This window comes from Taeniopygia guttata, chromosome 11 (assembly GCF_048771995.1).
Source record: "Taeniopygia guttata chromosome 11, bTaeGut7.mat, whole genome shotgun sequence".
NCBI lineage: Eukaryota > Metazoa > Chordata > Aves > Passeriformes > Estrildidae > Taeniopygia > Taeniopygia guttata.
The window spans coordinates 2,956,493-2,968,631 of record NC_133036.1 but is presented as its reverse complement, the minus strand read 5'-3'; the positions used below and the strand labels follow the sequence as shown (position 1 = coordinate 2,968,631).

At 38.9% G+C, this 12,139-nt stretch overlaps 1 protein-coding gene across 1 annotated transcript in view; it reads right to left on the bottom strand.

The window, feature by feature from the left end:
• Positions 1-12,139, bottom strand: part of SLC6A2 (solute carrier family 6 member 2) — a 61,716-nt gene that overhangs the window by 39,097 nt on the left and 10,480 nt on the right. Inside the window, exon 2 of the mRNA XM_030282284.4 lies at positions 1,019-1,150. Coding sequence (XP_030138144.4) covers positions 1,019-1,150 — 132 coding nt within the window. The remainder of the gene's footprint in view (positions 1-1,018; positions 1,151-12,139) is intronic.

Sequence of the window (12,139 nt, the reverse complement as noted above, 5' to 3'; positions counted from 1 at the left end):
TCAGCTTTTGTCAGTCCCAGGATGAACATGATCTGAATTTTAAGGTTCTAAGGTCAGCTGAGCTTGCCTGGTTTAATTTCAGGTATGTCTCTGTTGAAAAGGCATTTGCATGAGATTTTAGATACAGCCTGGTATATATACAAAGGAACTTACATTTTTTCCTGGCAAGGAATGCTTTAAAATTTCTTCAGGTTCCTTAACAAATACTTGTTTCATGTACAGAACACATATGGCTTCTTTCACACATTGATTGTTTCCTGATCAAAGCCAAACACCCAACATATTTTTCCTTGCAAAATGATGCTGAGCACAAACAACACTCCACAGCCTTTTATTCAGTGATGCTGGAGAGTTAATCCTAGTGGTAAACACTCAATAGTAATAATGTTCAGATTTTAATAAGTGTTTTTCATTGCTAAATCTGAAAGACACTTTACAAAGACTATCCGAATCATTGCTCCCACTTCACAGGCAGGAAAACTGAGGTACAGAGAAACCACAGAAAACTCCTGTGCTGTTTTAAGTCTAGTGGCCAAACCTACAGTCTTCACAACTCCATTTTACTGTTGTAGGCACTGTGGTATGTTGGCTTCTGCAGAGAAAGCTCCATGCCCTGAATGGAGTAGTGGTTACCTTAGTCAATGGGGAAGACGGGGCTGAACTTAACTGGATGGGATTTGGTATTTTCAACGTTTGGATTGGCAAACCACCCCCCCCCCCCCACCTGAGATTCCCAGTTCCTCCCAAACCCCAAACACAGGGGAAAGGGAGGGCAGGGCTGAGCTGCTCCTGCTCATTGCTCTCTGTTACACTCAGACAGCAATCATCCTGAAATGATTTCTGTGGCTTTTCCCATGTTGTGTTTCACCTTTGATAACACAAAAACTTCTGACTTCAAGGGTTGGGGAAAGGTCACCAAATACCACCTTGTCTGTGAAAGATGAGATATCTTTACATTGTTTGTGATCACACTTGTGGCACCCTCAGCTGCTGTTCAGGGGAGCAGAGGAACACTTACCTTTGAAAACTGGACAGATTTTCCAAACAGTGGCAGCCCCTTCTCGGTTATATTGTCCCAGTGCTAATTCCATATAGAACAAGGGCATTCCAGCAATGATTAAGAAGAGGATGTAGGGAATAAGAAAAGCACCTGAAAAGACAGTAAAGAGACATTCTAGTCTTGGTATTTGGTCAAATTTTTCTTTATCTGTTGCTTACCTTTACCAGCTAAAGACAAAACCACTGCTTATGGGAAATAGAAAGGAAATATCAGGAAGGAAGAATCCATGTATTCTTATCCCTTTTCTGCTTTCTGTCTCAGAGACAGAATCCCTGAAAGGAACTATAGGCTGTAACTCCTATTTCCCCTTAACGTTTCCCCTCTGCTCTTTGGCTTTAAAGAGAAAAAAAATGTGTCCTTGAAAATTAATCCCTAGCTGAATAAGAAAAAAAAGCTGAACTAATTTGCTTAGCTGAAAGGAAAAGGGGCTATTAATTTTTTTTTTAGGTTTTTGTTGTTTATTTTTTTTTTTTTTAGCTGCAGTATTTTCAGAAGGCCGCATGGAACCAGCAACAGAAAAGAAAAATGTGAAATCCTGTAAGTGCAGCTTAAACCACTGTGTGAAGTGTCTGCTGTAACCTCTGGCTTGAAAATTAATTACTACTGACTAATTATATAGAATTTGGACTTCTATGGCATATTTTGGATTTTGTTATAATAAATTTCCTTCTTCTTATGAAATGGGTTAGGCAACACACCCCTTTCCAACCTAGTGACGCTCGTGGCCATTACCATGGAGGATGTGGAGGTTCCTGCTAGCCCCAGTACAGCATCTTGATACTGCAGCAGGACAGTGCTGGGGCTGCTGGCACCTTCCTGGAACACTTCACAAGGCTGAGCATTCTCCTGTGAGTTTGTACTGTCACTGAGAAACTGTCACTTTTGGAAAAATCCTGGTGTGTGAGCTACTGTAGCATAAAAAGTATTGCGAGCTGAAATATGCTTGCAAAAATTTCTACCTAATGTGGAAACTACCTGAAAATTTCTTAGCTATTTCATATGATCCAGATCACAGAGAGATTACCCCAGTGCATGGCTACATGTGAAACTATAAAGCAGTTATAGCTGGTGTCAGGTTTAATAACTGTGGGCTCTGGCAGATCTCTGCTTTGTGGTACATGCAAAGGGTTGCTTTTACTATATTGCGCAACTTGCTTGGTCAAGAAGAGTTCAATTAATATTAAACTTGCCTCTCTGAAAAACATTATTGGATTGCTTTAATAACTAGAGAGATGATAGAGTAATTATGTACCCTGAATATATGACTAATGTTCTTAGCAGTTACCTATGAAGAGGAAACTAGATTGTGAATATCATGGTTCAATTTTTCAGTAAAAGGAAAAAGCAACAGTAACTTGACTATTTCTCCTAATAGCAAGTAGTACAAACTTCTGCAAACCTTTAAAATCTGTTGTATTGGTTTAGTAATTTGAAAACTTCCTTTGTAAAAGGAAGTTTGCATTGCTCCTAAATTTATACACTTACAGGAGGTAAAAATCTGGAAGCATGCCTGTAGCTTTTCAAAACATGACACTAAGCAGAATGAATTACATGTTTGAAAAGTATGTTTGAAACTATTGTTATGCTTTTAAAAGTCTGAATGGTTGTTTCTTTAACTTTTGAGCTTGCTTTTCACAAATATTACTGGTGTAAGCTGCCTTGCATGCCTGCTCAGAAAGGGAATTTTGACTTTATACTGGAGAATAAAATGGAAAAACAAACTCTGCTCTCTTAGTCATACCACCAATCTACTTCTAAAAGTAACGTGCTGTAACATAATAGTAAGGACAATGTATTCAGCATTCAGTCATAAGTTTAGTCATTTGAAAGTTGAAACCTTGCAACAAAAGAGAGGCAAGGTATATCAACAGAAAGAAAAAATAGCTTAAACCCTTAAGAATGCATATTAAAATTGAAATACATTGGTTGTATCACTTTGGGGGCAAGAATCTTCTTCATGGTGGAATGTAATGTAAATGCAACTTGCATTTATATAAGCTACTACAGTATCAGTGGTTTTAGTAATATTTTGGTGTTGTTTATAATCTGTTTCCTATGATTGCTGTGTTTAACTGTTGTATGTTTGAATATTGTGCAAAAAAAAAATTGTATTCAACAGCTACTTAATAGCCTGCAGTTCTGAGCTCTATTCAATTTTGAAACATACTCAGCAAAATCAGTCTGGGATACAACATATTGCTTTCAGTATATCTAGTATCTGGAAAAATTATTTTAGGTGGTTTTTCTGTCAAATTTCCTGCAAATGAGCTTTTGAAGTGCCATATTTGTCTTTGATCGTATTACAGTGTGTGGAGCTGACTCATAAACCTGGCTTGTATTTGGGAGGTATGGAGTTTGCAGGGAGTGATGTTTGATTAATGTTATGAGACCGTGGAAAACATGATGCCTATTCAGGGAAATATGTATTTGAGAAGATTAATCCTGGAGCTGTGTAGTGGACATACGTACTAAATGCTAGTTTAAAACACTCAGTTTTTAAAAGTATTACTAATACCAAGATGAACTGTGAAGTGTACTGTACTTAGCACACTTGCTTAAGTGTCATCTGTTTGGCTGCGAGTCATTCTAGGCTTTAGTTATAGGAGGTTTCTTTCTTTTTTTTCTTCCCCCGCCCTGCCCCCGCAAGGGATTAATAAGGTGTGGTGTAATTTTCATCAAAGAGCAGTTACACAGTATGGCAGGGTTTCGTAGCTGGGTTACTTTTCAGGTGCTAAGTGATTGAAGTATTTTGAAATTGAGATAAATACCAAAGTAAGGGTGCTTAGTCATATTAGTTTGACTTAATATTTTGGAGTCTTCTGAAAACTTCTTGTTTAGCAGCTTCTGATTTGGTAAAAAAAATTTTAAAAGTCAGGTACTTTTGTAAGTATCTTTATAATTGCTTTTATTTTCCTTGCCAATATCCAGAATCAATTTTCATGGTGTTTGTACAACACTTTCTGGGATCAAGGCCCCTTTGTATAAAAAGAAATGATGGTCAAAATATCATTCAAATGTCCACATGAAATAGATATAGAATAGAATGGTCTGCAAATTCTTGTAAACAACTTGTGTGTGAGAGCTGACCAGTGTCCCTCTGGGCTTGCACAGGGGCTCCATCTCAGGGCTCTTTAGAAGCAGCGTCCTATGAACAAGAGGTGTTTGGAAGAATTTAAAAATTCTTCTTTGTGTGAACATCCTGTGGACCAGAGGCAAGGCAGTCCTGGCGGTCCTGTTGCCTTAGATCCACTGGTGTGAATGAAGCAGCAGCCCATTATATATACCAGGAGCACTTGCTGGTAATGCCTGCCCTGCCTCTGAGGTCGGAGCACGTTAGGAAGGGAGGCACCATGTGCCACTCCTGCCCGCGCCGCTGGCCACAGAAACTGCAGGGCTTTAATTGCATGAGTCCAGTGTCACTTTGGAGAGGCCAGACAGCTGAGCTCTTCGGAAGCAGGGCTTGGCTGACACTCCAGACAAGCTTGCCAAGACCTACCTACCTCAGCGAGCTGCGGGAGCGCGATCTGCAGATCTTGGCAGTAAGGCGCTGATCCCACTCGAGGGCATTCACTCCCCTCAGGGTGAGCACACAGCTGCACCCCACAAGGCAGCACTGGTTTCAGCGATCCCTAATGGCTCCTCATTTCCTCTACAGCTAAAAAGCTGAAGTCATTGACATCTGTAACACAGCCCTGGTGTAAGAGCCATACTTGACTCTCTACTGAGTCACAGCTCCAAAGCCACAGGTTGGCCTTAGACTGTTGTGAGCTGCTACATCTCTCTCCTGACAGATTTCACGAGATCCATACGTGTCCCTTTAAGGCGCCAGTGCAAATATGCAGTTAAACAGCCTATGTCTTATGCAAAACTAGGTTAAATCAAACCCTCAGCTTTTACAAGAACCATCTATGTGAAACTTCAAGTGGAAACTTGAACAGATTTTTTTTTTTTAAACTATTGTATTTAATTAATGAAGGACAAAATGCAAGACAGATTTTGCATTCCTGTATTCAATGCCAAAACAACCTCTTAATTTTGGTATACCAGAATCCACATGGAGTGTTTCCTCTCTTTTAAGCATTCCCAGCATCCAAAGGGGTGGGAAGCAAAAGCTCTAAATATTCTTCTCAGTCCTACCAGGAGGTCCCATCTTACTTTTAAATCCCAGAAAGGAAGAAGCATTAATTTACTAATAGCTGAGAAAAGATAATTAAAATAGCTGTGGTTATCCTAAAAGGACTTTTGATACCCATACAAGAAGTAGGGCAGGACAGGGTAGTTGAAACAATTTTGAACTCTTTGTGCTTGTTAGCCTTCTGCATTTGTTACCATGGTTATTTCTAGTCAAAATGTTATACTGGCAGGGGTGTCTGCTAAAACAACAAACTCTGAGCAAATATGGCAGTATATTTTCCAATAGGAGTGTTTCCAGTATTTGTGCAGGAAAAGTCTAAAAGCAGATATTTCCCAACTGGTGAACTGAATACAAGCTAATATCTCTAATAACATTTATCAATGCTGTTTTTTGGTTTTTTTTTTTTTAATTCAGAATAAATAGTACTCCAAACAATATCAGCAGGTAGTTGATAGAATGTAGCACATTTGCTTGGACAAGGAAAATGGGTTGAAACTCTGATCTGTGCAGACTCTTGTGAATGAAAAACAAAGTCACTGATGCAGAGTTCTTGAAATCTAGATCAAGATTGTACAAGATCACCATGGGTAGAAAACTAGGTAATTGGAAAAGCAGGTGTTTCCAGTACATGGATGTTACCTGGCTCTGCAGCAGACAGGCCACCAAGCTTGCACAGCCTCCAAGGGCACCTCTGGAGGAGGGGAGCTGGAGCCTGCTGCAGACAGCTGGGAAGAGGGGGTGGAACACTGAGACCTTACTGACCTGGGATCAAAAGCAATGAGGGTCTGTGTAGTACAGCAAAGAGATGTCAGAGCTACAAAGGAGCATGAGAGAACCTCCAGTCAAAGACAAGATGATGATGATGATAACAGCAGCTGTATGATGATGTTGACAGCAGCTAGCAAGAGATTCTAGTTGTAAAAAATAACATTTTTCTGCAAAACAGATTTCGTAACATACTACAAAAACTTCAGCAGCACTTTACACATGTAAAATTCTCCAAGTATACAATAAAATCATCCAGGTATGCAACCTTTTTTAATGGAAAGTAATTCTGAATCATAAAACCAGTAGATCTATATCATGGTGAGTGGCATGTTTCTCTTAAAGTTTCTCTATTTAGCTACTCCCTCTAACAAACTCTTGCTAGATTTGAGCTTATTTATATTACTACTCCCATTTTGGGCTCAGTTCCTCCAATATTTTCAGAATTGCAATTTTAACAGCATTCCTTTCGCTCAAAAGAAAGTGAAAACAAATAGTTTGCAGAAATGGTTCAGTGCTGTTGGCTGACACCTACTGAAGCCTGCATTTTTTTGTCTTGAGCTGTTAACCTGCTACTGCTTTAAAATCACTTGAAGTAACTTGAAGTGCAGTGTTTAGAAGGTGGTCACTGATCAGTAACTGAAAGGGTTACCTCGGCCCTCCCCTCACAAATCCAATCATCCTTTTGCCTTTTGTTGCAAGAGTCATGAGCTAAAGAAACCCATTAGTAGCTATTTTGAACAAATTAATGAGAGCTAAATATATCCAGCCACTCAGAGCAGCATGATTCATTCATAAATAACAGCCAAGTCATTGGCCAAGGTCCTATTTACATAAATTAATGAAATGTTCACATTTACAACAATGTGTAGTTTAAAGATAATTGCAGGCACATACAAGAACAGGACTCTGGCCTGTGTTGTTTGGTAGGAAATTAAGGAATAAATGAAGAGTCATGGTGGGTTTGAGAGAATATGAATCAGAATGATCCAAGATGGACAGTGTGGCAGTGGGAGCTCTGGAGGTTTGCAGGGGCTTCCTGCTGCTGACCTTCACAACACTCACTGTTCCTGGCTTAGGAAAAGAGCAATTCCCACCATTTGCCATGAGTGTGACCATAGAAAGTCCAAAGATCTGCTTTACAGGTTGCACTGGTAGCTTTTAACATTGTGCCTCTATAACAGAGGTACTCTTGGAGTCTGATCTTTTGTTTCTAGATCAAGGCAATAAAGTGAATTTTATCTGTAGTTCGGTAAGTAAATACTTGGAGTTTGTAAGAATATGAAAGCCTAGCTGCTCACATTCCTGCTCAAATCCACCATCTTGATTTTGTGCCTTTTTTTCTTTTAACTACCTGACTGGCTTAAACAAGAAATGAGAGAGTAAGTGAGCAGGACTGTGGAGCCAGCTTGTAGATGATTCTGTTATTATTTATGCCATCTCTATTGCTAATGCTCAATAGAACAGGGCTTGTAAAAGTGGTAGTATCCTTTCCTGGACAGATAACACTGCTGGGAACAAACCAGCAAACTTTATAGTTCACAAACTCTTCAAAAAGTCCTAATCAGGGGACATATGTAGTACTGGACTACTGGGTCAGCATGCAGATGCCTCCCTGGAGAACACAGCTGCTTCACAACAGACATGGCTGGAAGCTTAAGAGATATTAAATTAAGAGGGGAAAATACTATTCTAGCACTTAATTAATAGGAATGTTCTATTAGTGCTTTTTTCTCTAACCTTGCAGCTATTAGGGGTGATACAAGGATATTCACCTGCAATTGCATATCAACAAAACCACCCAGGTGAGGTGTAGGCTGTATTTCAGATGTACAAGAGCAAGGTGCCTGTCAAAATGTACCCTGATTTATTGGTGGCAGAACACCCATGGTTAAAAATACTTTTGAATTAAGATATTAGAAGGTATTTTCTGTGGGCTTCTGGATCAAGATAAGCAGGTTTTCCTAGATTCCAGCACTAGATCCATAACAGCATAACCTCATGTGATAAGTTTTCCTTGAACTATTAAGTACTGAAAAGATATTTTCTGTGATATGTGGAAAATCATCATGTACACAAAAGGAAATACTATTTCATCAGCTTAGTTGTCTCTTAAATGTAGGGAGAGTTGGTGCCAGGGAGATTTTGGCAACTACAGTTCTACTTTGGTTCAGATATAGACTGTTAGTCACAGTTTTCTCATCTTTTCAGAGAACTTGTATGTTCATTTGTGTTGGTCTTTTTTTTTCCTCAGCCAGCTGTAAACGAAAATAAATGTTTTCAAAATTCATGGATTAATATGAATTTGATGCCAGAACAGCTTGTGAGATTCTTTGATCTCACTTGCTGTCCAGAACAGACCAGAGTTTAAGACAGAAAAACCTACAAACCTGATTGGAAGATAGTAGACAGATCCTTTGCTATTTGATTGTTTTGTTTTGGGGTTTTTGGGGTTTTTTTTTTTGGTGTTGTGTTGTTTTGGGTTTTTTTTTTGTTTGTGTTTTAGTTTTGAATCAAGTGTTGGCCTTCCTGTTTTATAATCGATAGAGATGAGTGAACTAAACTAATTAATTACAGTGCAATAGTGATATCTGCTTTTCTGTCTGAAATTGCCACCTTATGGGTACTCCTTGGTGTTGGCAGGATGAAGAACTTTGCAGACACTTTTGGTGCCTACATTAAATTATGATACCTGCTTTCTGAGCTGTGCTTTTACCAGCTCAGCATCTGGAATGCCAAGCTGATATACCTGAAATGTTTTTCCATCTTAATAAAAAAGAGTCTGAGATGAGTCCTCTGAAGTTGAGCCCTTCATTTAGGCAGTATTGGTTGGTCCTTGTTTCTACTCTAACATTCTTAGGATTGCCCCTGTGTAAAATGTGCTTTGTGCTGTGCATGTAGCAGGGCAATTCCTGCTTCTCAGCAATCTGGGATGGAGGGTGTTGCTCTTAAAGACTACTTTTCTCTTGCACATTGTCAAAATAAAAACCAGCCAGCAGCCTCCAAGTTAAGCACCCTCTGGGGAGGATGCAGTACCCATTTTAGGCAGCATGAGATTCATAACTGTGCCAGGGTAAAACAAAGTGCCCAAGACATCTTAAATCATCTCCAGACAAGTGCCAAGCAGCTTTCAAGAGGATTAATGTACAAACCAATAGGAGGAAAATGCCCTGACATTCTGCTAAAGAAGAATCAAGCACAGCATTCTGTGACACTCTTAAAAACTTGCCTTACACCATTTAGTGATTAATCCAATTCTAAGTTGTAACTTCAATGTTTGGACTCAAAGACTAAATCAAAACACTCCTTTTCCTTCCAGTCTTTAATAGAGATTTATTTTTATTGGTGCTATACTTTCTGTACTGTCTTAATCTTTAAAAACTCTTGCCTAACAGAATCCCTTAAATTCTTCCTCTCAGTAAAGGGTTATTTCTATTACAGAATTGTGAGATTATTTGAGTCTCCTATCTATAAGAATTCTAGTAAATCTAACTTTTACTCTCAGTCATTAGAAATGAAGCCTTCAGGATGAATATTCTTTCTGACTCCACTAAAGGAAGCAGAGTAACTGTACTGTAAATTACATATAATGCAAGCTAAAACAGGGTTTTAAAGCAGAAGGCAAAAAGTTATATACCTTATAAAGCCATTCTCCATGTTTCCTTAAAACCCACTATGTGCAATTTTCTGATATTTCTTAGACATGCTTTCTAAATTACAAATTACAGATATCAGATATATTTGAAATGAATAGTTTGTTATCTAGCCATAAAGAATATTTTCTTATAGAAGACAAATGCTGCATCATTTTAATTTATTTGTAAAGATTAATGGCTGTGTATGGTGCTATTAACAATGATAATGGCAAACTTACCATTACAGTCATGGCTCCTGTTTGCACAATTGCCTAGAAAAATTGAAAATCTCATACTCTTATCAAAGGTTATAGTTACTGTTGGATTGTGCTAATATTCTTTACTTTGTACCTTTCCATTAGCACCAAACACGGAATTTCATAAAAACTGTCACCAAGGTCTTCACAGAAAACTTTTCCTTTTGGGAAAAATCTGTATTTGGCACAGGGTAATGCTGGCAATATTCTGTGTGCAAGCCATTAGGTGGGGTCTCTGAGAATTTGGGCATCGTGAGCATGAAGTGAAACCTCTATGTATCATCCCTCCTGCAGCAGGAGGACTGTAAGAACTACTTCTCTTGACATCAGTTTGCTTTAAGGGGTAAACTGAGTCATATTTAGACCAGTATGAAACACAACAATGCTGCACAAATCTACCTGTACTGTCTAGCAACACCCTTCTTTCATTTTCCATCCTCCAGCTACTCAGCTTCTTCTGCGGGAATTAATCAGACAAAAGTTTTTCTTTAAGTTTGCAACTCGAGCCTTATGTTTGTTCTTAGTGGACTGTTTCCTAATGGGCTTCAAGCAATGTACTTTTCCCCTCAGCCCAAGCTGTCCAGTACACGCTTTGTCACTGCCATTCTGCACAGGGCTTCCTAGCTGGATACGCCATGGAAGAATGTGAAAATGACCCCGGGGCCCATCATAGCTCCTTTCCAAGATGAAGCAGAGGCCTATTAACAGTTTGAAGCAAAATCCTTCTAGTTCCATCACAGTGCAAACCTTTTCTTGGGCAGATTGCAGGGCAGTTTTGTTCACTGATTACTCAGACCTTATGATAAATCAGTCTGGCTGAGTCTGGTGTTTTCAACTTGTCACACAGCGATTTTTTATGTTTGTATTTCTAAGCAGCTTTAAACACATAATACATCATCACTGTAAAATAGTATTTAGTAAGAAACATATAGGTGATCTTGAAGATCTCAAAATCTCATAATTTAGGGTCCAACACAGTGGTTTTGTCATCAGCTTCTGTATGAGTCAGTGAAGGATTAAATGGCTGTTTAGGAAGACCGTGGTAGCTGGTTTCTGGCTCTTTCTGTTACAGTAGTGTCAAGACTGTAACTTATGCCAGAGAGTAACTGTATTCTTATAGCCACCAATTTCAAAAGTTCAAAAACCATGAAGTAGGCCCCATAATACTTTAAAATGCATGATCTTCTACTACAATCCTTTTATTTGCCTGCTTGCTTTGGTTTTGAATTTACTTTGTTCTCTCCCAGCTTTTCTTTTCAGTGTTGAAAGCTAGAAAGAGATTCTTGCCTAAATCATTTGTTCCTATGAAACTGTGAGAGTAAAAGGCACTTCTTAAAATAGTACTTTTTTTATTGCTTGAGGCCGGCATAGGAGAATGCTGAGGTCATAGTCTAACTCTCACAGAGTAAATCTATTTTGTGTAATAATCACCATCATCTATGTAATCCTGACAATTTGCTTTTTAGGTAAAGTACTGAGCTATTGTACTGAGTGAATATCAGTTACTACTCGGTGGAAGTCTTCTGTATCAGTTTAGTCTGAGGAGTTTTTTATTACTTTATTGTGTTTTTCTTCCCACATAATTCTTAGTCTGGAAATTCTGTCTACTTAGGAGTCCTTAAGAGAGACGTCTGTTATTCGGGTTTAAATCCTGGCTCTGGTGACGTCAATGGAAAAAAATCACCCATTGACTTCAGCCGGGTCAGGATTCCTCCCATGTGGTTTACGAATCTATTGATTTTAACTAAGGCTGTACAGCCATGCATACATGAGAAACAAACTGTAGAAAAGAAGCAAATGATCAAACTCTTCCCCAAAACAGAGTCCTGGACTGTCTTTGACCTCATCAACACCTGTCTCAAGATCTCATTTACACATCTGCATTTCTCTTCTGAAAGGAGACAAAGCACTGCACAGCACAAACTACTCCCTGGTTTTGTAGTAAATTGTAGAACTAAGGTGCCTTGTACAGCTCCAATCTCCCCTCAATCTGAGGGCATGAGCTTGGAAACTTTCTTCAAGCATCAGTCTTACTGCACATCAGTAGGCAGATACAGCCGTGCATGCTGGTGAAGAGTCATGTACCAAACATACTTCTGAGAGTGGTTCTAAGCAGTAACTTGATGTTTTGGTAACATCTGGCCTTGAACTCTCTAATATCATAGTAAGCACAACATACTTAATTGTGAAATTAATGTGTTGTGAAATAAGGATTCCTCTGCCAAGAAGGAAAGTTGCTGAGACCTCCTGAAATGTGGGTTACATTAATATTGAAGAAGAAAAAAGT